The sequence below is a fragment of the Aristolochia californica genome, unplaced genomic scaffold (assembly GCF_029961685.1).
Source record: "Aristolochia californica isolate CCGP_79_NKW_82.1479 unplaced genomic scaffold, dmAriCali1.0.hap1 SCAF_2, whole genome shotgun sequence".
Taxonomy (NCBI): domain Eukaryota; kingdom Viridiplantae; phylum Streptophyta; class Magnoliopsida; order Piperales; family Aristolochiaceae; genus Aristolochia; species Aristolochia californica.
In genome coordinates this window covers 15,306,366-15,331,913 of record NW_027181881.1, presented here as the reverse complement: position 1 = coordinate 15,331,913, position 25,548 = coordinate 15,306,366, and the positions used below count along the sequence as shown (strand labels likewise).

General features: G+C 36.3%; 2 protein-coding genes across 2 annotated transcripts; both read right to left on the bottom strand.

Moving 5' to 3' along the window:
- Window positions 1-7,633: 7,633 nt before the first annotated feature.
- Window positions 7,634-8,059, bottom strand: LOC137954926 (uncharacterized mitochondrial protein AtMg00860-like). The gene has a single exon (XM_068801815.1). It carries the CDS (start codon window positions 8,057-8,059, stop codon window positions 7,634-7,636), a length of 426 nt encoding a protein of 141 aa, XP_068657916.1.
- A 620-nt stretch (window positions 8,060-8,679) lies between these two features.
- Window positions 8,680-9,027, bottom strand: LOC137954925 (uncharacterized). Its single transcript, XM_068801814.1, has one exon. It carries the CDS (start codon window positions 9,025-9,027, stop codon window positions 8,680-8,682), a length of 348 nt encoding a protein of 115 aa, XP_068657915.1.
- Window positions 9,028-25,548: the final 16,521 nt, after the last annotated feature.

Below are 25,548 nucleotides of genomic sequence, written 5' to 3'. Positions count from 1 at the left end.
TGCTAAGGGCTCCCATGTAGTGTCATTGGGGTCAGCGGCAGCCCATTGCACGAGTACGTCCCAATTGCCCTGAATGCGATGAGCCTTCAACACCTGAGCTGGAGTAGAAAGGACACGTCCCTCATGTATTGGTGGCAGATGAGTGTGTAGCAAGGGGGTGTCGCCCTGGAAGGTCTTCAGTTGGGAGACGTGAAACACATTGTGGATCTTTGCTTCTGGCGTAAGCTGCAAGTGGTAGGCGACTGTGCCAATGCGGTCTAACACCTGAAAGGGACCATAATACTTTGGAGATAGCTTGTCGCATTTGGAGGTTGTCAGTGAAAGCTGCTTGTAAAGTTGGAGACACAGCCATACATAATCTCCTGGAGAAAAGAATACTTCTCGGTGCTGCTTATCATAATAGAATTTCATAGTATGTTGGGCCTCTTGGAGATTAGTGCACACCTCACTGAGCATGGCGTCCCTTTTTGGTAAAGCCTGGTCCAAGGTGGCAACCTTGGATGCACCTGGTTCATACGATAAATGTCGAGGCGGATCTCTGCCATATAAATGTGTTGTAACAGAATTCTGCCCAAGCCAGCCACTTAACCCACCGTTTAGGTGAGTCCCCCACAAAATAACGGAGATACATCTCAATCGTTCAGTTAACGACCTCGGTCTGTCCATCAGTCTGTGGATGGTAGGCGGAAGAGAACGCCAACTTCGTGCCTTGCAGCTTGAATAGTTCCTTGCAGAACATACTAAAAAAAATAGCATCCCTGTCACTAGTAATGGAGGCTGACATCCCATGTAACTAGACAATATTATCCATGAATAGGTGAGCTACTTGAGCTATAGTGTAAGGATGCGCCAGAGGGAGGAAATGGCCATACTTTGAGAAACGGTCAACCACTACAAATATAACTAATTTTCTAGATGAGGGGGGAAGGCCATCAGTGAAGTCCATGGATATATCGAACCAGACTTGTGACGGTAGCTGAAGTTGTTGGAGCAACCCTGCTGGACTTAAAGATTTAGCTTTATTCTGTTGACAAATCTGGCAAGCCGTCACATAATCAGCTACACTACGCTTCATGCCCTTCCAATAAAAGTCCCGATTGATCCAAAAATATGTTTTCTATCGGCCCTCATGTGTACTACCATGGAAAGAGGCTAAAATGCTGGTAATAAGTGGCAACGTGTGGTGCAAAAAAATCCGGTTTTGAATAGGATTAGACGATCCTGGATCGTCCAATGCCACTCCAATGTCCCCTGCTGAGTCTCATGATATAATGCAAAAAGTTCCGGGATACTGTTGTGTCTCCTCCCTAATAGAATCCAACAAGACAACTCTGGGCTGACTGATAGCATGTAAGTGCGACTTTGGAAGGTCCCGATGAGACAAAGCATCAGCCCCCACATTCAAACTGCCAGATTTATGTTCAACTGTAAAGTCAAACCCCATCAGTTTACTCAACCAATGCTGCCGAAGGGAGGTGGTGAGGCGCTGCTCTAGAAGATACTTTAGGCAGCAATGATCGGTTCGAATTAGAAATGTGTGCCCCCGAAGATAAGGCCGCCAATGCTGTATTGCTTTAGCTAAACCGATGAATTCCGTCTCATAAGTTGCTAGCTTGTGATGGTGGAGGCCAAGCTGGCGGCTAAAGTAAGCGATCTGGTGGTCCTGTTGTTGTAACACTGCACCAATAATGCCACCTGAAGCATCACATTCCACCACAAATAACTCATCAAATTCTGGTAGTTGCCAAACCAGCGCTGATGATAAGGCGTGCTTCAATTGCTGAAAAGAATGATCCCCTGTCTCAGACCTGGTGAAGGCATTTTTCTTAAGTAGGTTGTTGAGTGGTGCTGCAATCTGACCATAGCTGCGGATAAATTTTCTATAATACCCCGCGAGGCCCAAAAATCCCCTTAACGCTGTCATGGATGTAGGGGGAGGCCAATCTGTGACAGCCTGCATCTTACTTTGGTCAACCTTCACCCCAACTGCTGAAATAATGTGGCCCAAGTATGCCACCTCGGAGGTGCCCATAGAACATTTGGACTTATTTAAAACCAAATAATGGGAGCGGAGAAGAGTAAAGACCTGGTGAAGGTGCTGAATATGCTCGTCCCAATGTTGGCTATACGCCAATATATCATCAAAAAATACGAGAACATATTTCTGCAAGATAGAGCTAAATACTACCTCATTCATAAGGGCATGGAATGTGGATGGGGCATTGGAGAGACCAAAGGGCATCACGAGGAACTTGAAATGACCGTGGTGTGTGCGGAACGCGGTCTTCTCCACATCTGAAGGATGAACGAGAATTTGTTGATAGCCTGACTTCAAATCCAGCTTGGTAAATATAGTGGCATCGTGTAACTCATCTAACAACTTGTCCACCACTGGGATGGGAAATTTGTCTTTAATAGTGTGCGCATTGAGTTGCCGGTAGTCCACACAAAACCTCCACGACTTATCATGCTTTTTGACCAGTAATACCGGGGATGAGAAAGGAGACCTACTTGGCTGAATAATTCCCTGGGCGAGCATATTTTGGCACTACCTCTCAATTTCATCCTTCTGTAAGTGGGGGTAACGGTAAGGCCAAACCACCACAGGTTCAATTCCCATCTTCAATCTGATACGGTGATCACAGTGGTGAATAGGCGGAAGAGTAGTAGGATCTTGAAATAAATCTTTAAAATCTGTAAGTAAGTGAGATAACTTACAGTGTTCGGTGCTTTGGACCTGAATTGACTGAAGTGCGTAGGGCACTGTAGCCTGTGTGCCTTGCAAGGTGATTTGATGCTGGGCTTCTGTGAAGGTCATGGTCAGGGCCTGGAAATCCCACAAAATGGGCCTCAACTGTTGGAGCCATTTAACTCCAAGTACCAAATCAAATCTTGCTAGTGGAATCACCAAGAAATCGGCACTAAAGGAGTGGCGCTCAATATAAAAGTGGGTGGCTATAGAAATACCCACACTCATGATTTTCTCCCCATTGGTGACTGAGACTGAGAGGGCTATGGTCTGCTAGACTACTAACCCAAGCTGCACGGCCGCTGGCTGACTGAAGAAGTTATGCATGCTGCCAGAGTCAACTAATGCTAATAACTGGAGATGGTGCAACTGTGCCGAAACTTGCATGGTGTTAGAACTGTGCCAGCCAGTCATGGCATGGCATGAAGTGAAATCTCTAGGCCCTCTTGTTTTGTATCAACAATGTCTTCGTCGGGTAATATGTCCTTACAATCCTCCCAAAGAGTCACACTGAATAATCTTTTGCATATGTGACCCTGGACATACTGTTCATCACAATTAAAACAAAGGCCCTTGGCCTTTCTTTGTTCCATCTCTTGTCTATTCAATTTTTTTATATAAGGGGCTGGTGGCATAGAGGTAGAACTTTCTGCACGCTGTGCTGCACTGGGTCGTGGAGGCCCTGAATATGGTGAAGGCACAGTGGAGGTTGTCCTGTTTGGCCAAACTGATTTTCTGACCAATCACTCCTTTAAAACACCCTGTTTATTATCAATTGCCCTGACCAAATTCATGGCGTGGTCCAATTTTGTAGGACCATGTAATTCAACTTCCAGAGGCAAAGCCTCTGTCAAGCCAGCAATAAAGATTTGAACATACTGGGAGGGTTTGACAAAATCACTAGCTCTGGAAAAACGTTCCTGGAAGGTCTTTTGGTACACATCTAGGGGACCAGTCTATTTATAATTGATCAATTCACCCAATGGATTACTACTAGCTAGAGAACCAAACATCAACATGAAAGATTGTTTAAAGGTCGCCCAATCATGAACCAAAGGTTCATTTTGGAATTGGTGATACCATAGGAGCGCTTCATCAAGCATGTGGTATGCGGCAAAATGAACCCTGTCATCCGCCAATGGTTTTTTATGGGAAAAGAACTGGTCACATTTGTGTAACCAGATCAAGAGGTCCTTAGACCCATCAAATGTAGGAAAGTCTAGTTTGAAATACCTGGGAACCGAATTTGGTCCCTGTGCGTGAGGAGGCATTGGGGGATGGGGCTGGCGCAGTGGTGGTGGCTGGTGGAGGTGTTGCTCGGCCTGAGGAGAATCGTCTACTGGCAGAAGTGGCCCTCGACCCCCAAGCACAACAAGTTGCCACAAAATTTGTTGTAAGGATGAATCCATGGTGTTCATCGTGGTTTGTAGGTCATCAATTTTTTGGCGCTGAGCAGCAAGATCTGCCTCTGATCTGTGGCAATTTTCATCAATTATCTATCGCAGATCCTCTGGGAAGAGGAACCCCCAAGGGTGGACCTGTCTGATACCATGATGTTGGGATCGTCCCGAGCCATGGGTCGTGTCACCCTTCTTCCCTCTCTTCCCTCCAGATTGCCTGTTGATGCTGGAAGAGGGTTCGTGTTCCTTGAACGTGTAATGGTGGAAATTGGAATGGAATGGATTGAACCTTGAATGAGATTCGACCTGGACCTCAAAGGGAAATATGACCTAGATCTTGGAGGGAGAATCTGACCTATCTTAACTAAATTTCTCAATGCTTAACCTTCATTCATCTTGACCCATGGGTCAATTGGTTCACGCCAAATTAACTCCAAACCAAACCAAACCAAATTGAAATACATGAAAAGGGAAATAACATAATTTAATTCCTACGCCTGTTGATAACTTGGGATGCTATGGAGTCCATAACATTTATGTACCCTGATGACAACAATTTATTGATGTCAATGAAGTATTTCACTTTTCCATAAATTCAACAGTTTACGAGATGAAGGGAAAGTGAGAACTCAAGTTTTGATTTAAGAAAAAAGCATACATCTAAAATGGAAATGCACAATTATAGAGAGAGATAATTCCAAAAGTTGTCTGTAATTTTTAGGGATTGTAAACTCTTTTTTGTTTTTATACATTAGGTTTAGCAATCATTGAGAAAAGGGAGAGACGGGGGATTTTTAACTGAGTGTGGACTCCCAATCCATAAGTCATTTGTTACAAAAATATGGCCCGTTATGCATGATTGACCGATAAATCACTTTACAATCATCTATGATTGTTAGGTCAGCTTTTTTTAAATAGGAAAAATAATGGCTTGTTTGACTCGAGTAAATATCCCACCGCACGTTCACTTGAGAATTCAATGAACATTTGTTATTCTCTTTAAAATGTTTGGATCCATAGGTCATTTTGTTAGGCACCTAGTCATACTACAAAAAAAACTGGCCTGTTAGGAGCGGAAGGCATAAGTACCTAATACCAGGACCATAACAATACACCTCGCCCACCCGAGTCAACGACCACGATGGTAATAACACAGCAACTAGAGCTGGGTCAGGATCCCATAATCCTTTACGGCCCAACACCAAGGGCATGCGGTCCTCCTGCACTGACGGGGACTTCAACGCATGACGTAGCACCTACTCTGATACAAAATGTTAGGTTCTACCTTTGCCATGGATCTCGTCACCCTTCTTTCTCCTCTTTCCTCCACATTTGCTACGGACGAAGAGAGGAAATTTCTGTGCTTGGAACGCCCAATAGCTTGGGATGGAATGAGCCTTGAAGGAGGCTCAACCTTGGACCTCAGAGAGGGAGAATCCAACCAACTAAACTAATTGATTCAATGCTTAATTCTCTTTCCAGCCTGTTTTCCTCCATACAAAAAGATTAGGGACACAAAATATCAAGCCCAAACCAAGGGGCACTAGTTATAAGAAAATTAAAAGTAAACCATCCAAACACATTAAAATCAAATTACGTAAATTAACTCTTGTGTCTGCTTATTACTTGAGATGCTATGGAGTCCATAACATCACCCCCCTCCTAGAGAAAGAGCTTGTCCTCAAGCTCAAAAGTTGGGTAGAGAGCCCTGAAAGATGCCAAGGGCTCCCATGTAGTGTCAAGTGGGTCTGTGTTGGCCCACTATACTAAAAGCTTCCAGTCGCCCTGGACTCGGCGAGCCTGCAACACCTGAGCTGGGTGGGAAGCACACGCCCCTCCTAAAGTGGTAGCAAAGGGGTGTGGAGCAATGGAGAGTCACCCTGGAAGGCCTTCAATTGTGAAATGTGGAAAACGTCATGGATCTTTGCATCTAGTGGAAGCTGCAAACGGTAGGCCACAATGCCAATGCGTTCCAGTACTTGGAATGGCCCATAAAATTTTGGGGACAATTTGTGACGTTTGGAGGCCGTAAGGGAGAGCTGGCGGTAATGTTGGAGACGAAGCCAAGATCGCGATGCCATTTATCATAATTTTCTTTCATTGTATGTTGAGCTTCCTGTAAATGGTCTCGGACCTGGTGGATCATTCCATCTCGTTCTGCCAAGGCCTGGTCAAGAGCTGCCACCCTAGAAGAACCAGGTTCATATGATAAGAGTCAAGGGGGATCTCTGCCATAAACGACTTTGAAAGGAGTTGTGCCGAGTGTTGTGTGGTATGAGGTATTATAAAAAAACTCCGTCCATGATAGCCACCGGACCCAACCTTTAGGCAAATCCCCGAAAAAACAACGGAGATACATCTCAATGATACGGTTGACGACCTCTGTTTGTCCATCAATCTACTGGTGGTAGGCTGAGGAGAATGCCAACTTTGTCCCATGCAACTTGAATAGTTTTTTTCTAGAAAGTACTTGTGAAGATTGCATCTCTGTCACTTGTAATAGACAAGGCATGCCATGTAGTTTGACAATTTGATCCAGGAAGAGCTAGGCCACATGAGTCACTATATATGGATGCACCAGGGGCAAGAAATGTCCATATTTAGAGAAGCGGTCGACCACCACAAAAATGACTGATTTGCCTGAGGATGGGGGAAGGCCATCAATAAAGTCCATGGATCTGCCTATACATGTGAAGGTAACTGAAGTGGTTGCAGCAACCCTGTGGGACTTATGGACTTCGCTTTGCTCCGCTGACAAATATGGGAAGCTGTCACATAGTCCGCCACACAACTTTTTATGCCCCGCCAGTAAAAATCTTGACTTATACGAAAATATGTTTTTTGTCGGCCCTCATGTGTGCTGCCATGAAACATAGATAATATGTTTTGAATGAGGGGCGAAGTCAGATGGAGATAAATCCAATTCTTGAACAATATGAGTCGGTCCTGAATGGTCAAATTGCTATCCAATGTTTTCTGCTCAATATTGTGATATAATTCAAGGACCTCGTGTTGTTGCTGAGTTCCATCCTGAATGGAGTCCAAAAAGAAATCGTGGCTGAATAATTGCGTGTAGATGAGGCTCAGACAGGTCCCTGCGGGACAAGGCATCTGCACCCACATTGAGGTGGCCTGGTTTATACTCATCAATAAAATCAAATCCCATCAATTTGCTCAACCAATGCTACTGGGGGGAAGTGGTGAGACGCTACTTGAGTAAGTACTTCAAACTGCAATGATCGGTCCCTATTACAAAGGGGCACCCCCAGAGATAAGGCCTCCAGTGCTGAATGGATTTTGCTAAGCCGATCAGTTTCCTTTCATAGGCAGCTAATTTTTGGTGATGTTGGCCTAGCTGCCTGCTAAAATAAGCTATGGGGTGTCCTTGCTGCTGTAAGACTGCGCCAATACCTCCACCTGATGCATCACATTCAATAACAAAAAATTCATCAAAGTTGGGAAGCTGGAGTACCGGGGTGGATGATTATGCTGCCTTCAAGTCCTCAAAGGAGGACGCAGTTGTGTCAGACCGTGTGAATGCATTGCGCTTAAGGAGATTGTTGAGTGGAGCAGCAATCTGTCCATAGTTACGAATGAATTTTCTATAGTAACCTGCGAGTCCCAAGGACCCCCTTAACGCTGTGACTGATGTGGAAGTAGGCCAGTCGACCACTACCAAAATTTGGCTATGGTCTACCTTCACGCCAGAGGCTGATATGATGTGGCCCAAATATGCTACCTCTGAAGTTCCCATTGAGCATTTGGATTGGTTGAGAACCAAATGATGATAACATAGGAGAGTGAACACCTGGCACAGATGTTGAAGGTGCTCGTCCCAGTGGTCACTATTAACCAGAATATCATCAAAGAACACAAACAAACTTCCATAAGATGGAATGAAATACCTCATTTATGAGGGCCTAGAAGGTGGAAGATGCGTTGGATAGACCAAATGGCATGCCTAAAAACTCGGAATGCCCATGGTGCGTGCAAAACGTTGTCTTCTCCACGTCAGAAGAGTGAACTCGAATTTGGTGATACCGTGATTTCAAATCCAGCTTGGTCAATAAGTTGGCCCCGTGCAATTCATCTAATAGTTCATCCACCACTGGAATGGAAAATTTATCTTTGATGGTATGAGCATTGAGCTCTCTGTAGTCAACACAAAACCGCCAGGATTTGTCATGTTTCTTGATGAATAACACTGGTGAAGAAAAGGGAGACCTGCTGGACTGAATAATCCCTTGTGCGAGCATAGTCTGGCATTGTCGCTCAATTTCATCTTTTGTAAGTGGGGGTAACGATAAGGCCTTACCACCACAAGCTCAGTGCTTTATTTCAAACGGATACGGTGATCACAATTTTTGAAAGGAGGAAGTGCAGTAGGCGCCAGAAATAATTCACCAAATTATGCAATTAAGAAATTTAACTTACAGTGATATGCGTCCAGGATTTGAATTTCCTGAAGAGTACATGATGTGGGAGCATGAGTGCCATGAAGTGTAATAGGATGTTGTTGGTACATAAAAGTCATAGTAGTGCCTTGAAATCCCATAATATGGGCCCCAATGTCTGGAGCCATTTAATGCTCAGTACCAAGTCAAACCCAGCCAGTGGCATGACTAAAAAATCTGCTACAAATGAGTGCCCTTCAATATGAAATTCAGTAGAGTGAGAAATGCCCGCACTTGAAATTTTTTCCCCAGTGGCAACGGATACTGAAATGCCGGTGTTATTTTGAACCACCAAACCAAGTTGTTGAGCGGCTTGCTGGCTAATGAAATTGTGAGTACTGCCAGAATCCACTAATGCTAGTAACTGGAGTTGCTGCAATCCGGCACTGACTTGCATAGTGTTGGAGTTGTGCATGCCTGTCATAGCATGGAGGGAAATGGGGGATTCTTCTGAGTTTGGTTAAGGACTATCTTCCAACTGTGGATCTTCCTCTCCCTCATTCAGTACATCCAACCAAAATAAATGTTTGCATTGGTGGCCCTGGACATATTGCTCATCACAATTGTAACAAAGCCCCTTGGCTTGTCTCTGTTCCATCTCGGGTCTAGACAGGCGACGGATATATTGTGCTGGTGGAGTGGAAGTCGAATTGTCAGCACGCATTGCTGGATTTTGGCCATAGCGTGGAGATGCTGAATAGGATGTGGGGGCACTAGTGGGTGCCCTACTTGGCCAAGATGGTCGTCGGACCAGAGACACCTTTAGGACACGTTGATTTGTATCTATAGTCCCAACAAGGTTCATAGCATGGGCCAGGTCTGGAGGATCATGCAGTTCTATTTCCAAACGCAAGGCCTCCACTAAATCAGCAATGAATAAATTTACATATTGTGTAGGAGGCACAAATCGATTGGCGTTGGTCAGGCGTTCCTGAAATTGCTTCTGATACAACTCAATGGTCCCTGTCTGTTTTAAATTCACCAGATCCCCCAAAGGGTTGCTACGTGTAGGAGGGCCAAACCTCAACATGCAATATTCTTTAAATAAATCCCAATCATGAATATGCTGCTCCGAATGAAATTGCTGGTACCATAGGAGCACTTCATCAAGCATATGAAAGGCAGCTAAGTGGACTCGATCAGCAGCATGCGTTCTTTGATTATAAAAGAACTGGTCACAGTGGTGTAACCAAATCAAGGGATCCGTAGACCCGTCATAGGTAGGAAAGTCGAGCTTTGCATACTTGGGCACCATATTGTGGCGTGGTGCACGGGGTCCCATGGCACCTGGAGGTTGGTGGTGCAGATGTGGTGGAGGTGGGTGCGGGTGGGGAGGTTGGGGCTCGGCAGGAAGTGTTGAACTGCCCTGCTGTGTAGGACCTCGAGCAAAACCTTCCTCCACTCACCGAAGTAAGTGTTGAAGAGTGTCATTGATGGCGGACACTACTGATTGAAGTTCGCCAGTTCGACTTCAATTTGTCTCAACACTATGATGCAACTCCTCAACGACATGACACAAATCTTCATGGGAAGAGGGTGGTCCTGTCAAAGACCTAGCCAATACTACCCAAAAGACAGGCCTGTTAGGAGCAGAAGGTATAGGTACTTAACCCCAAGACTATAAATATACACCCCGCCCACCCGAGCCGACAACCATTGTAGAAATAACACAGCAATGAGAGCCGGGTCAGGATCCCATAATCCCTTACGGCCCAATGCCTGGAGCGTGCGGTCCTCTTGCGCACACGGGGACTCGAACGTGGGACATAGCGCCCACTCTGACACCAAATATTAAGCACCGATCCAATACTACCCAAAAGACTACTGGTTAGGAGCAGAAGGCATAGGTACTTAACCTCAGGACCATAACACATTTGCATCATTAACATGTTTCAAGCATGCATATCCATTTTTAAAACATGTGTAGAAATATCTTTCTTATAAAATTCCAAGCTATTAGGGTTGAACTAGTGGAATTTCCAAAACTTTGATAAAAAAAATTTGATGTTCATTCGTGGTGTGTGAATAAATTTTCTTCACTAACATTTGTTATTGTTTTAAATTTTTTCAGTACATAAACTCTAAAATTTTCATTTTTTTTGTGATCTATTTGCCATCTATTCAAAATTGTTTGCGAGATTAAGGGAAAATGAAAACTCAAGTTTTGAGTTAAGAAAAAACCATACATCTAAAATGGAAATGTACAAATGTAGAGAGAGATAATTCCAAATAGAGTATGTAATTTTTAGGGAATGTAAACTCTTTTTAGTTTTTATATATTAGGTTTTGCAATCGTCGGGAAAAGAGGGAGGCGGAGAATTTTTAATTGAGTGTTCACTCCAAAACCATAATTCATTTCTTAAAAAAATATAGCCCGTTACGCATGATTGACCGATAAATCACTTTACAATCATCTATTATTGTTAGGTCAGCTTTTGGTAAATGGGCAAAATAATGGCTTGTTTCATTCAGGTAAATATCCCATCGGACTTTCACTTGAGAATTTAATGAGCATTTGTTATTCTCTTTAAAAGGTTTGGGTCCATAGGCCATTTGCATCTTTATCGTGTTTCAAGCATGCATATCCATTTTATAAACATGTGTAGAAATATCTTTCTTATAAAATTCAAAACTATAAGGGTTGAACTAGTGGAATTTCCCAAACTTGGATAACTAAACTTTTGTGTTCATTTGTGGTGTGTGAATAAATTTTCTTTACTTACATTTGTTATTGTTTTAAACTTTTTCCATACATAAACTTTAAAATTTTCATTTTGTTGTGATCTATTTGCCATCTTGTCAAAATTGTTTACTAGAAAAAGGGAAAGTGAAAACTCAAGTTTTGATTTAAGAAAAAAATATACATCTAAAATTGAAATGCACAAATCTAGACAGAGATAATTTCAAAATATGTCTTTAATTTTTAGGGATTGTAAACTCCTTTTAGTTTTTATATATTGAGTTTTACAATCGTCGAGAAAAGGGGGAAGCTGGGGATTTTTAACTGAGTGTTGACTCCCAATCCATAAGTCATTTCTTACAAACATATAGCCCATTATGCATGATTAACCGATAAATCAATTTACAATCATTTATGATTGTTAGGTCTGCTTTTTATAAATGGAAAAAATAATTGCTTGTTTGACTTAGGTAAATATCCCACCGCACGTTCACTTGAGAATTTAATGAGCATTTTTTGTTCTCTTTAAAAGGTTTGGATCCATATGTCATTTTGCATCTTTAACTTGTTTCAAGCATGCATATCCATATTTAAAACATGTGAAGAAATCTTTTTCTTATAAAATTCCAAGCTATTAGGGTTCAACTAGTGGAATTTCCCAAACAAGGATAACAAAACTTTTGTTTTCATTTGTGGTGTGTGAATAAATTTTCTTTACATACTTTTGTTATTCTTTTAAATTTTTTCCATACATAAACTCTGAAATTTTCATTTTGTAGTGATCTATTTGACATCTTGTCAAAATTGTTAATGAGATGAAGGGAAAGTGAAAAATCATGTTTTGATTTAAGAAAAAAACATACATCTAAATTGGAAATGCACTAATGTAGAGAGAGATAATTCCAAAAACTTTCAGTAATTTTTAGGGATTGTAAACTCTGTTTAGTTTTTATATATTAGGTTTTGCAATCGTCGATTAAAGAGGGAGGCAGGTGATTTTTAACTGAGTGTTGACTCCCAATCCATAAGTCATTTATTAAAAAAATATAGTCCATTACGCATGTTTGATCGATAAATCACTTGACAATCAACTATGATTGTTAGGTCTGCTTTTTGTAAATGGGCAAAATAATAACATGTTTGACTCAGGTAAATATCCCACCACATGTTCACTTCAGAATTTAATGAGCATTTTTTATTCTTTTTAAAAGGTTTGGATCCATAGGTCATTTGCATCTTTAACATTTTTCAAGCATGCATAGCACGTGTAGAAATCTTTCTTATAAAATTCCAAGCTATTAGGGTTGAACTAGTGGAATTTCCCAAACATGGATAACAAAAATTTTGTGTTCATTTGTGGTGTGTGAAGAAATTTTCTTAATTTACATTTGTTATTGTTTTAAATTTTTTCCATACATAAACTTTAAAATTTTCTTTTTGTTGTGATCTATTTTCCATCTTGTCAAAATATTTTACGAGATAAAGGGAAAGTGAAAACTCAAGTTTTGATTTAAGAAAAAAGCATACATCTAAAATGTAAATGCACAAATGTAGAAGGAGATAAATCCAAAAAGTGTATGTAATTTTTAGGGATTGTAAACTCTTTTTTGTTTTTATATATAAGGTTTTGCAATCGTCGAGAAAAGGGCGAGGCGGGGGATGTTTAATTGAGTGTGGACTCCCAATCCTTAATTCATTTCTTAAAAAAATAGAACCCGTTATGCAAGATTGACTGATAAATCACTTTAAAATCATCTATGATTGTTAGGTCAGCTTTTGGTAAATAGGCAAAATAATGGCTTGTTTGACTCGGGTAAATATCCCACCGCACGTTCATGACAATTTAATGAGCATTTGTTTACTCTTTAAAAGGTTTGGATCCCTAGGTCATTTGCATCTTTAACATGTTACAAGCATGCATATCCATTTTTAAAAAATGTGTAGAAATCTCTTTCTTATAAAATTCCAAGCTATTAGGGTTGAGCTTGTGGAATTTCCAAACCTTGGATAACAAAACTTTTGTGTTCATTCGTGGTGAGTGAATAAATTTTCTTTACTTACTTTCTTTATTTTCTTAAAATTTCTCAATACATAAACTCTAAAATTTTCATTTTGTTGTGATCTATTTGCCATCTTGTAAAAATTGTTTACAAGAAGAAGGGAAAGTGAAAACTCAAGTTTTGAGTTAAGAAAAAAACATACATCTAAAATGGAAATGCACAAATGTAGAGAGACATAATTCCAAAAAGTGTTTGTAATTTTAGGGATTGTAAACTCTTTTTTTTTTTATATATTTGCTTTTGCAATCGTAGGGAAAAGTGGGGAAAGTGGGGGATTTTTGAACAGAGTGTTGACTCCCAATCCATAAGAAACTTCTTACAAAAATATAGCCCGTTATGCATTGTAGACCGATAAATATCTTTACGATCATCTATGATTGTTAGGTAAACTTTTTGTTAATGGGCAAAATAAAGGCTTGTTTGACTCAGGTAAATTTCCCACTGCACGTTCACTTGAGATTTTAATGAGCATTTGTTATTCTCTATAAAAGGTTTTGATCCATAGGTCATTTGCATATTTAACATGTTTCAAGAATACATATCCATTTTTAAAACAGTGTAGAAATCTCTTTCCAAATAAATTCCAAGCTATTAGGGTTGAGGTAGTTGAATTTCCCAAACTTGGATAAAAAAAAATTGTCTTCATTTGTGGTGTTTGAATAAATTTTCTTTACTTACATTTGCTTTTTTTAAATGTTTTCCATACATAAACTCTTAAATTTTCATTTTGCTGTGATCTATTTGACATCTTGTCAAAATTGTTTACAAAATGAAGGGAAAGTGATAAGTCAAGTTTGATGTAAGAAAAAAACATACATCTAAAATGGAAATGCACAAATGTAGAGAGAGAAAATTCCAAAAAGTGTCTCAAATTTTTAGGGATTGTAAACTCTTCTTAGTTTTTATATATTAGGTTTTACAATTTTGGGGAAAAGGGGGAAGTGGTGGCTTTTTAACTAAGTGTTGACTCCCAATCCATAAGTCATTTCTTAAAAAAATATAGCTCGTTACACATGATTGACCGATAAATCACTTTACAATCATCTATCATTGTTAGGTCAGCTTTTTGTAAATTGGAAAAATAATGGCTTGTTTGACTCGAGTAAATATCCCATCGCACGTTCACTTGAGAATTTAATCAACATTTGTTATTCTCTTTAAAAGGTTTGGATCCATAGGTCATTTGCATCTTTAACATGTTTCATGCATGCATATCCATATTTAAAACGAGAGTAAAAATCCCTTTCTTATAAAATTCAAAGTTATTAGGGTTGAACTAGTGGAATTTCCCAAACTTGGATAACAAAACTTTTATGTTCATTTGTGGTGTGTGAATAAATTTTCTTTACTTACGTTTGTTTTTGTTTTAAATTTTTTTCATGCATAAACTTCTAAATTTTCATTTTGTTGTGATTTCTTTGCCATCTTGTCAAAATTGTTTACAGCATGAAGGGAAAGTGAAAACTCAAGTTTTGATTTTATAAAAAAGCATACATCTAAATTGGAAATGCGCAAATGTAGAGAGTGATAATTCCAAAAAGTGTCTGTAATTTTAGGGATTGTAAACTCTTTTTTATTTTTATATGTTAGGTTTTGATCTCGTCGGGAAAAAGGGGAGGCGGGGGAATTTTAACTGTGTTGACTCCCAATCCATAAGTCATTTCTTTCAAATATATAGCCCGTTACGCATGATTGACTGATAAATCACTTTACAATCATCTATGATTGTTAGGTAAGATTTTTCTAAATAGGCAAAATAATGGCTTGATTGACTCAGGTAAATATCCCACCGCACGTTCACTTGAGAATTTAATGAGCATTTTTTATTCTCTTTAAAAGGTTTGGATCCATTGGTCATTTGCATCTTTAACATCTAAAATGGAAATACAAAAATGTAGAGAGAGATAATTCCAAAATGTATCTGTAATTTTTAGGGATTGTAAACTCTTTTTAGTTTTTATATATTAGGTTTTGCAATTGTTGGGAAAAGAGGGAGGCGGGGGATTTTTGACTGAGTATTGACTCCCAAACCATAATTCATTTTGTACAAAAATATAGGCCGTTACGCATGATTTACCGATAAATCACTTTACAATCATCTATGATTGTTAGGTCAGCTTTTGTAAATGGGCAAAATAATAGCTCAGATAAATATCCCACCACACGTTCACTTGAGAATTTAATGACCATTTGTTATTCTCTTTAAAAGGTTTAGAACCATAGGCCATTTGCATCTTTATCTTGTTTCAAGCATGCATATCCATTTTTAAAACATGTGTAGAAATCTCTTTCTTATAAAAGTAAATACTATTAGGGTTGAACAAGTGGAATTTCCCAAACTTGGATAAAAAAATGTTTGTGTTCATTTGTGGTGTGTGAATAAATATTATTTACTTACATTTGTTATCGTTTTAAATTTTTTCCATACATAAACTCTAAAATTTTCATTTTGTTATGATCTATTTGCCATCTGGTCAAAATTATTTACCAAAAGAAGGGAAAGTGAAAACACAAGTTTGTATTTAAAAAAAAAGTATACATCTAAAATGGAAATCCACAAATGTAGAGAGAGATAATTCAGAAAAGTGTCGGTAATTTTTAGGGATTGTAAACTCTTTTTTAGTTTTTATATATTAGGTTTTACAATTGTCGGGAAAAGGGGTAAACATGAGATTTTTAACTGCGTGTTGACTCCCAATACATAAGTCATTTCTTATCATAATATAGCCAGCTACGCATGATTGACCGATAAATCACTTTATGATCATCTATGATTGTTAGGTCAGCTTTTTGGAAATGGGCGCAATAATGGCTTGTTTAACTCTGGTAAATTTCCCACCACACGTTCACTTGAGAATTTAATGATCATTTTTAATTCTCTTTAAAAGGTTTGGATCGATAGGGCATTTGAATCTTTAAATTTTTTCCATACATAAACTCTGAAATTTTCATTTTGTTGTGATTTGTTTTCCATCTTGTCAAAAAAAATTTCGAGATGAAAGGAAAGTGAAAAATCAAGTTTTGATTTAAGAAAAAAACATACATCTAAAATGGAAATGCACTAATGTAGACAGAGATAATTCCAAAAAGTGTCTGCAATTTTTAGGGATTGTAAACTCTTTTTTGTATTTGTATTTTAGGTTTTGCAATCGTCGACAATAGGAGGAGGCGGAGGATTTTTAACTGAGTGTTGACTCCATATCCATAAATCATTTCCTACAAAAATATAGCCCGTTACGCATGATTGACCAATAAATCTCTTTACAATCATCTATGATTGTTAGGTCAGTTTTTTTTAATGGGCAAAATGATTGCTTGTTTGACTCAGGTGAAAATACCACCGCATGTTCACTTGAGAATTTAATGAGCATTTGTTATTCTCTTTAAAAAATTTGGATCCATAGGTCATTTGCACCTTTAACATGTTTCAAGCATGCATTTCCATATTTAAAAGATGTGTAGAAATCTTTCTTATAAAATTCCAAGCTATTAGGGTTGAACTAGTGGAATTTCCAAAACTTGGATAACAAAACTTTTGTGTTCATTTGTGGTGTATGAATAAATTTTCTTTACTTTTATTTTTTAATGTTTTAAATTTTATCCTTACAGAAACTCTAAAATTTTCATTTTGTTGTGATCTTTTTGCCATCTTGTCAAAATTATTTACAAGATGAAGGGAAACTGAAAATTCATGTTTTGATTTAAGAATAAAGCATACATCTAAAATGGAAATGCACAAATGTACCATGAGATAATTCAAAAAAATTTCTGTAATTTTTAGAGATTGTAAACTCTTTTTTGTTTTTATATATTAGGTTTTGCAATCGTCGGGAAAAGGGGGACGTGGGGGATTTTTAACTAAGGGTTGACTCCTAATCCATGAGCCATTTCTTACAAAACTATAGCCCGTTATGCGTAATTAACCGATAAATCACTTGACAATCATCTATGATTGTTAGGTCAGTTTTTTGTAAATGGGCAAAATTATGGCTTGTCTGACTAGGGTAAATATCCCACCGCACGTTCACTTGAGAGTTTAATGAGCATTTGTTATTCTCTTTAAAAGGTTAGGATCCATATATCATTTGCATCTTTAACATTTTTCAAGCTTGCATATCCATTTTTAAAACATGTGTAGAAGAAATCTCTTTCTTATAAAATTCCAAGCTATTAGGGTTGATCTAGTGGAATTTCCCAAACTTGGATAACAAAACTTTTGTCTTCATTTGTGGTGTGTGAATAAATTTTCTTTACTTACATTTGTTATTTTTAAAAAAAATTTCCATACATAAACTCTAAAGTTTTCATTTTGTTGAGATTTATTTGTCATCTTGTCAAAATTGTTTACGAGATGAAGGAAAGTGCAAACTCAAGTTTTGAGTTAAGATAAAAGCATACATCTAAAATGGAAATGCACAAATGTAGTGAGAGATAATTCCAAAAAGTGTCTATAATTTTTAGGTATTGAAAACTCGTTTTAGTTTTTATATATTGGGTTTTTCAATCGTCGAGAAAAGAGGGAGGTGGGGGATTTTTAAATGAGTGTTGACCTCCAAACCATAATTCATTTCTTACAAAAATATAGGCCATTACGCATGATTGATTGATAAAATACTTTACAATCATCTATGATTGTTAGGTCAGCTTTTTGTAAATGGGCAAAATAATGGCTTGTTTAAGTCGGGTAAATATCCAAGAGCACGTTCACTTGAGAATTTAATGAGCATTTGTTATTCTCTTTAAAAGGTTTAGATCCACATGCCATTTGCATATCTATCATGTTTCAAACATGCATATCCATTTTTAAAACATGTGTAGAAATCCTTTCTTATAAAATTAAAAGTTATTTGGGTTGAACTAATGGAATTTCCCAAACTTCGATAACAAAACTTTTGTGTTCATTTTTGGTGTGTAAATAAATTTTCTTTACTTACATTTGTTATTTTTTAAAATTTTTTCCATACATAAACTGTAAAATTTTCATTTTGTTGTGATCTATTTGCCATCTTGTCAAAATTATTTATGAGAAGAAGGGAAAGGGAAAACTCTAGTTTTGGTTTAAGAAAAGAGTATACTTCTAATATTAAAATGCACAATTGCAGAGAGAGATAATTCCAAAAAATATTATAATTTTTAGGGACTGTAAACTCTTTTTAGTTTTTATATTCTCGATTTGGCAATCGTCGGGAAAAGGAGGAAGCAGGGGATTTTTAATAGAGTGTTGACTCCCAATCCATAAGTCATTTCTTACCAAAATATAGCCCGTTACGCATGATTGACCGATAAATTACTTTACGACCATCAATGATTGTTAGGTCAGCTTTTGCAAATAGGCAAAATAATGGCATGTTTGACTCGTGTAAATTTCCCATTGGACGTACACTTGAAAATTTAATGAGCATTTGTAATTCTCTTTAAATATGGATATGCATGCTTGAAACATGTTCAAGATGCAAATGACCTATGGACACAAACATTTTAATGAGAATAACAAATGCTAATTAAATTCTCAAGTGAACGTGGGGTGGGATATTTACCTGAGTCAAACAGGCCATTATTTTACCCATTTACAAAAAACTGACCTAACAATCATTGATGATTGTCAAGTGATGTAGCGTAACGGGCTATATTTTTGTAAGAAATGACTTATGGATTGGGAGCGAACAGTCAGTTAAAAATCCCTTGCCTCCCCCTTTACTCGACGATTGCAAAACCCAATATATAAAAACTAAAAAGAGTGCACAATCCCTAAAAGTTAGAGACACTTTTTGGAATTATCTCTCTCTACATTGTGTATTTCCATTTTAGATGTATGCTTTTTTCTTAAATCAAAACTTGAGATTTCATTTTCCCTTCATCTCATAAAAAATTATGACAAGATGGCAAAAAGATCACAACAAAATGAAAATTTTAGAGTTTATGTATGGAAAAAATTTAAAAGAATAACAAATTTAATTAAGGAAAATTTATTCACACACCACTAATGATTACAAAAGTTTTGTTATCCAAGTTTGAGAAATTCCAATACTTCAACCCTAATAGCTTGGAATTTTATGAGAAAGACATTTCTAAACATGTTTTAAAAATGGATATGCATGCTTGAAATATGTTAAAAATGCAAAATAACCAATGGATCCAAATCTTTTAAAGAGAATAACAAATGCTCATTAAATTCTCAAGTGAACGTGCGGTGGGATATTTACCCGAGTCAAACAAGCCATTATTTTGCCTATTTACCAAATGCTGACCTAAAAATCATAGATTATTGTAATGTGTTGTATCGGTCAATCATGCGTAACAGGCAATATTATTTTAAAAAAATGACTTATGGATTGGGAGTCAATACCAAGTTAAAAATCCTGCACCTCCTTCTTTACCCGACGATTGCAAAACTGGATATATAAAAACTAAAAAGATTTTACAATCCCTACAAGTTACAGACACGTTTTGGAATTATCTCTCAGTACATTTGTGCATTTCCATTTCTTATGTATATTTTTTTCTTAAATCAAAACAAGATTTTTCACTTTCCCTTCATCTCGTAAATATTTTTGACAATATGGTAGATAGATCACAATGAAATGAAAATTTTAGAGCTTATGTATGGAAAAAATTTAAAAGAATAACAATTGTAATTAAGGAAAATGTATTCACACACCACAAATGATCACAAAATTATTTTTATCCAAGTTGTGGAAATTCCACTAGTTCAACCCTAATAGGTTGGAATTTTATACGAAAGAGATTTCTGCACATGTTTTAAAAATGGATATGCATGTTTGAAACATGTTCAAGATGCAAATGACCTATCGATCCAAACCTTTTAAAGAGAATAAAAAATACTCATTAAATTCTCAAGTGAACGTGCGGTTGGATATTTACCCACTTCAAACAAGCTATTATTTTGCACATTTACAAAAAGCTGACCTAATAATAATAGATGATTGTAAAGTGATTTATTGGTCAATCATGTGTAATAGACTATATTTTTGTAAGAAATGACTTGTGGATTGGGAGTCAACACTCAGTTAAAAATCCGCCACCTCCCTCTTTTCTCAATGACAGCAAAATAAAAAATATAAAAAATAATAAAGAGTTTGCAATCCCTAAAAATTACAGAGAGTTTTCGGAATTATCTCTCTCCACATTTGTGCATTTCCATTTTAGATGTATGCTTTTTGCTTAAATCATAACTTAAGATTTCACGTTCCCTTCATCTCGTAAACAATTTTGACAAGATGCCATATAAATCACAAAAAAATGAAAATTTTAGAGTTTATGTAAGGAAAAAATTTAAAAGAATAACAAATGTAATTAAGGAAAATTTATTCACACATCACTAATCATTACAAAAGTTTTGTTATCCAAGTTTGAGAAATTCCAATACTTAAACCCTAATAGCTTGGAATTTTATAAGAAAGACATTTCTACGCATGTTTTAAAAATGGATATGCATGCTTGAAATATGTTAAAAATGCAAATGACCAATGGATCCAAACCTTTTAAAGAGAATAACAAATGCTCATTAAATTCTCAAATGAACATGCGGTGGGATATTTACCCGAGTCAAACAAGCAATTATTTTGCCTATTTACAAAAAGCTTACCTAACAATCATAGATTATTGTAATGTGTTTTATCGATCAATCATGCGTAACATGCTATATTTTTGTTAAAAATGACTTATGGATTGGGAGTCAATACCAAGTTAAAAATCCTCCACCTCCTTTATCAGACGATTGCAAAACTGGATATTTAAAAACTAAAAAGATTTTACAATCCCTAAAAGTTATAGACACTTTTTGGAATTATCTCTCACTACATTTGTGCATTTCCATTTTAGATGTATATTTTTTTCTTAAATCAAAACTAAAGTTTTCACTTTCCCTTCATCTCGTAAATATTTTTGACAATATGGCAAATAGATCACAACGAAATGAAAATTTTAGAGTTTATGTATGGAAAAAATTTAAAAGAATAACAATTGTAATTAAGGAAAAAATTTTCACACACCACAAATGATCACAAAGGTTTTTTTATCCAAGTTTGGGAAATTCCACTATTTCAACCCTAAAAGCTTGAAATTTTATAAGAAAAAGATTTCTACACATGTTTTAAAGATGGATATGCAAGTTTGAAAGATTTTAATGATGCAAATGACCTATGGATCCAAACCTTTTAAAGAGAATAACAAATACTCATTAAATTCTCAAGTGAACCTGCGGTTGGATATTTACCCGAGTCAAACAAGCCATTATTTTGCCCATTTACAAAAGCTGACCTAACAATAATAGATGATTCTAAAGTGATTTATCGGTCAATCATGTGTAACGGGCTATATTTTTGTAAGAAATGACTTATGGATTGGGAGTCAACACTCAATTAAAAATCCCCCACCTCCCCCTTTTCCCTACAATTTTAAAATAAAATATCTAAAAACTAAAAAGAGTTTAGAATCCCTAAAAAATAAGAAACACTTTTTGGAATTATCACTCTCTATATTTGTGCATTTCCATTTTAGATGTATGCTTTTTTCTTAAATCAAAACTTGATATTTCACTATCCCTTCATCTCGTAAACAATTTTGACAAGATGGCAAATAGATCACAACAAAATGAAAATATTAGAGTTTATGTATGGAAAGAATTTAAAAGAATAACAAATGTAATTAAGGAAAATTTATTCACACACCACTAATGATTACAAAAGTTTTGTTATCCAAGTTTGAGAAATTCCAATACTTCAACCCTAATAGCTTGGAATTTTATAAGAAAGACATTTCTACGCATGTTTAAAAAATGGATATGCATTCTTGAAATATGTTAAAAATGCAAAATGACCAATGGATCCAAACATTTTAAAAAGAATAACAAATGCTCATTAAATTCTCAAGTGAACGTGCGGTGGGATATTTACCCGAGTCAAACAAGCCATTATTTTGCCTATTTACAAAAAGCTGACCTAAGAATCATAGATTATTGTAATGTGTTTTATCGGTCAATCATGCGTAACGGGCTATATTTTTGTAAAAAAATGACTTATGGATTGGGAGTCAATACCAAGTTAAAAATCCTCCACCTCCTTCTTTACCTGACGATTGCAAAACTGGATATTTCAAAACTAAAAAGATTTTACAATCCCTAAAAGTTACAGACACTTTTTGGAATTATCTCTCACTACGTTTGTGCATTTCCATTTTAGATGTATATTTTTTTCTAAAATCAAAACTAGAGTTTTCACTTTCCCTTCATCTCGTAAATATTTTTGACAATATGGCAATTATATCACAACGAAATGAAAATTTTAGAGTTTATGTATGGAAAAAATTTAAAAGAATAACAATTGTAATTAGGGAAAAAATTTTCACACACCACAAATGATCACAAAGTTTTTTTATCCAAGTTTTGGAAATTCCACTAGTTCAACCCTAATAGCTTGAAATTTTATAGGAAAGAGATTTCTACACATGTTTTAAAAATGGATATGCATGTTTGAAACATGTTAATGATGCAAATGACCCATGGATCCAAACCTTTTAAAGAGAATAAAAAATACTCAATAAATTCTCAAGTGAACGTACGATTGGATATTTACACGAGTCAAACAAGCCATTATTTTTCCCATTTACAGAAAGCTGACCTAAAAATAATAGATGATTGTAAAGTGATTTATCGGTCAATCATGTGTAACAGGCTATATTTTTTTAAGAGATGACTTATGGATTGGGAGTCAACACTCAGTTAAAAATCCCCCGCCTCCCCCTTTTGCCTACAATTTTAAAATAAAATATCTAAAAACTAAAATGAGTTTAGAATCCCTAAATAAAAGAAACACTTTTTGGAATTATCACTCTCTATATTTGTGCATTTCCATTTTAGGTGTATGCTTTTTCTTAAATCAAAACTTGATATTTCACTTTCCCTTCATCTCGTAAACAATTTTGACAAGATGGCAAATAGATCATAACAAAATGAAAATTTTAGAGTTTATGTATGGAAAAAATTTAAAAGAATAACTAATTTAATTAAGGAAAAAATTTTCACACAGCACAAATGATCAAAAAAGTTTTGTTATCCAAGTTTTGGAAATTCCACTAGTTCAACCCTAATTGCTTGGAATTTTATAAGAAAGAGATTTCTACACATGTTTTAAAAATGGATGTGCAATGTTGAAATATGTTAAAGAGGCAAATGACTTATGGATCCAAACTTTTTAAAGAGAATAACAAATGCTCATTAAATTCTCAAGTGAACGTGTTGTGGGATATTTATCTGAGTCAAACAAACAGTTATTTTGCAGGTTTACAAAAAAGTGACCTAACAATCAAAGATGATTGTAAAGTGATTCATCAGTCAATCTTGCGTAACAGGCTATATTTTTGTAAGAAATGACTTATGGATTGGGAGTCAACACTTAGTTAAAAATCCCTCGCCTCTCCCTTTTCCCGACGGCCAAGGCAGGCTCCCATATGTATGATTATTATAAGATGGGCCACATGACCAAGGAAGGCCCACAAGATGGACCCACGCCCATAAGAAGTAGGACCTAGAATGGTTACCAAGAGCTGGCATCCTTATCACATCTATTGGAAGATCAAGATGGACTCACAAAAGTATCTTTATCTTACGGTCATGACTGAGAAGAGTTTTAGTTTAAGTTATATTTGTCTTTTATCAATATTGAGTTACCTAATTATGTTAGGTCTTACCTTAAGTGTTAGAGTTTGGTTGTAATTGGGACAAGGGTAGTTTTATTATAATTGGACTCTACTACCTTCCTCTATTATAAATAGAGGATCATGGACTCTGATTACAACAAGTTATTAATGTCAATGAAGTATTTCACTTTTCCATATATTCAATAAAATTGACTTATGGATTGGGAGTCAACACTTAGTTAAAAATCCCCCGCCTCCCCCTTTTTTCGACAATTGCAAAATAAAATATATAAAAACTAAAAAGAGCTTACAATCCCTAAAAATTATAGACACTTTTTGGAATTATCTCTCTCTACATTTGTGCATTTCCTTTTTAGATGTATGCTTTTTTTCTTAAATCAAAACTTGTGTTTTCACTTCCCCTTATCTCATAAACAATTTTGACAAGATGGCAATTAGATCACAACAAAATCAAAATTTTAGAGTTTATGTATGGAAAAAATTTAAAAGAATAACAAATGTAAGTAAAGAAAATTTATTCACACACCTCAAATGAACACAAAAGTTTTTTTATCCAAGTTTGGGAAATTCCACTTGTTTAACCCTAATAGCTTGGAATTTTATAAGAAAGAGATTTCTACACATGTTTTAAATATGGATATGCCTGCTTGAAACATGTTAAAGATGCAAATTACCTATGGATCCAAACCTTTTAAAGTGAATGACAAAAGCATAAATTCTCAAGTGTGATGGGATATTTACCTGAGTCAAACAAGCCATTATTTTGCCCATTGACAAAAAGTTGACCTAACAATCATTGATGATTGTAAAGTGATTTATCGGTCAATCATGCGGAACGTGCTATATATTTGTAAGAAATGACTTATGGATTGGGAGTCAACACTCAGTTAAAAATCCCCCACCTCCCCTTTTACCTGACGATTGCAAAGCCTGATATATAAAATGTAAAAAGAGTTTACAATCCCTAAAAATTACTGACACTTTTTGGAATTATCTCTCTCTATAATTGTGCATTTCCATTTTAGATGTAAGCTTTTTTCTTAAATCAAAACTTGAGTTTTCACTTTCCCCTGATCTCGTAATCAATTTTGACAAGATGGCAAATATATCACAACAAAATGAAAATTTTAGAGTTTATGTATGGAAAAAATTTAAAATAATAATAAATATGAAAAAATAAAATTTATTCACACACCTCAAATGAACATAAAAGTTTTTTATCGAAAATTGGGAAATTCCACTTGTTCAACCCTAATAGCTTGAAATTTTATTAGAAAGATGTTGGAAGATAAGCTCAAGCCAACATGACCAAGGAAGGCCCACATATCTAAGATTATTATAAGATGCCACATGATCGAGGTAGGCCCACAATATGGGCCCAAGCCCATGAGAAGTAGGACCCACACCGATTACCATGACTTGGCATCCTTATGACATCAGTTGGAAGATCTAGAAGGACTCTCAAAAGTATATTTATCTTAGGTCACGACCAAGAAGAGTTTTAGTTTGAGTTATGTTTGTATTTTAT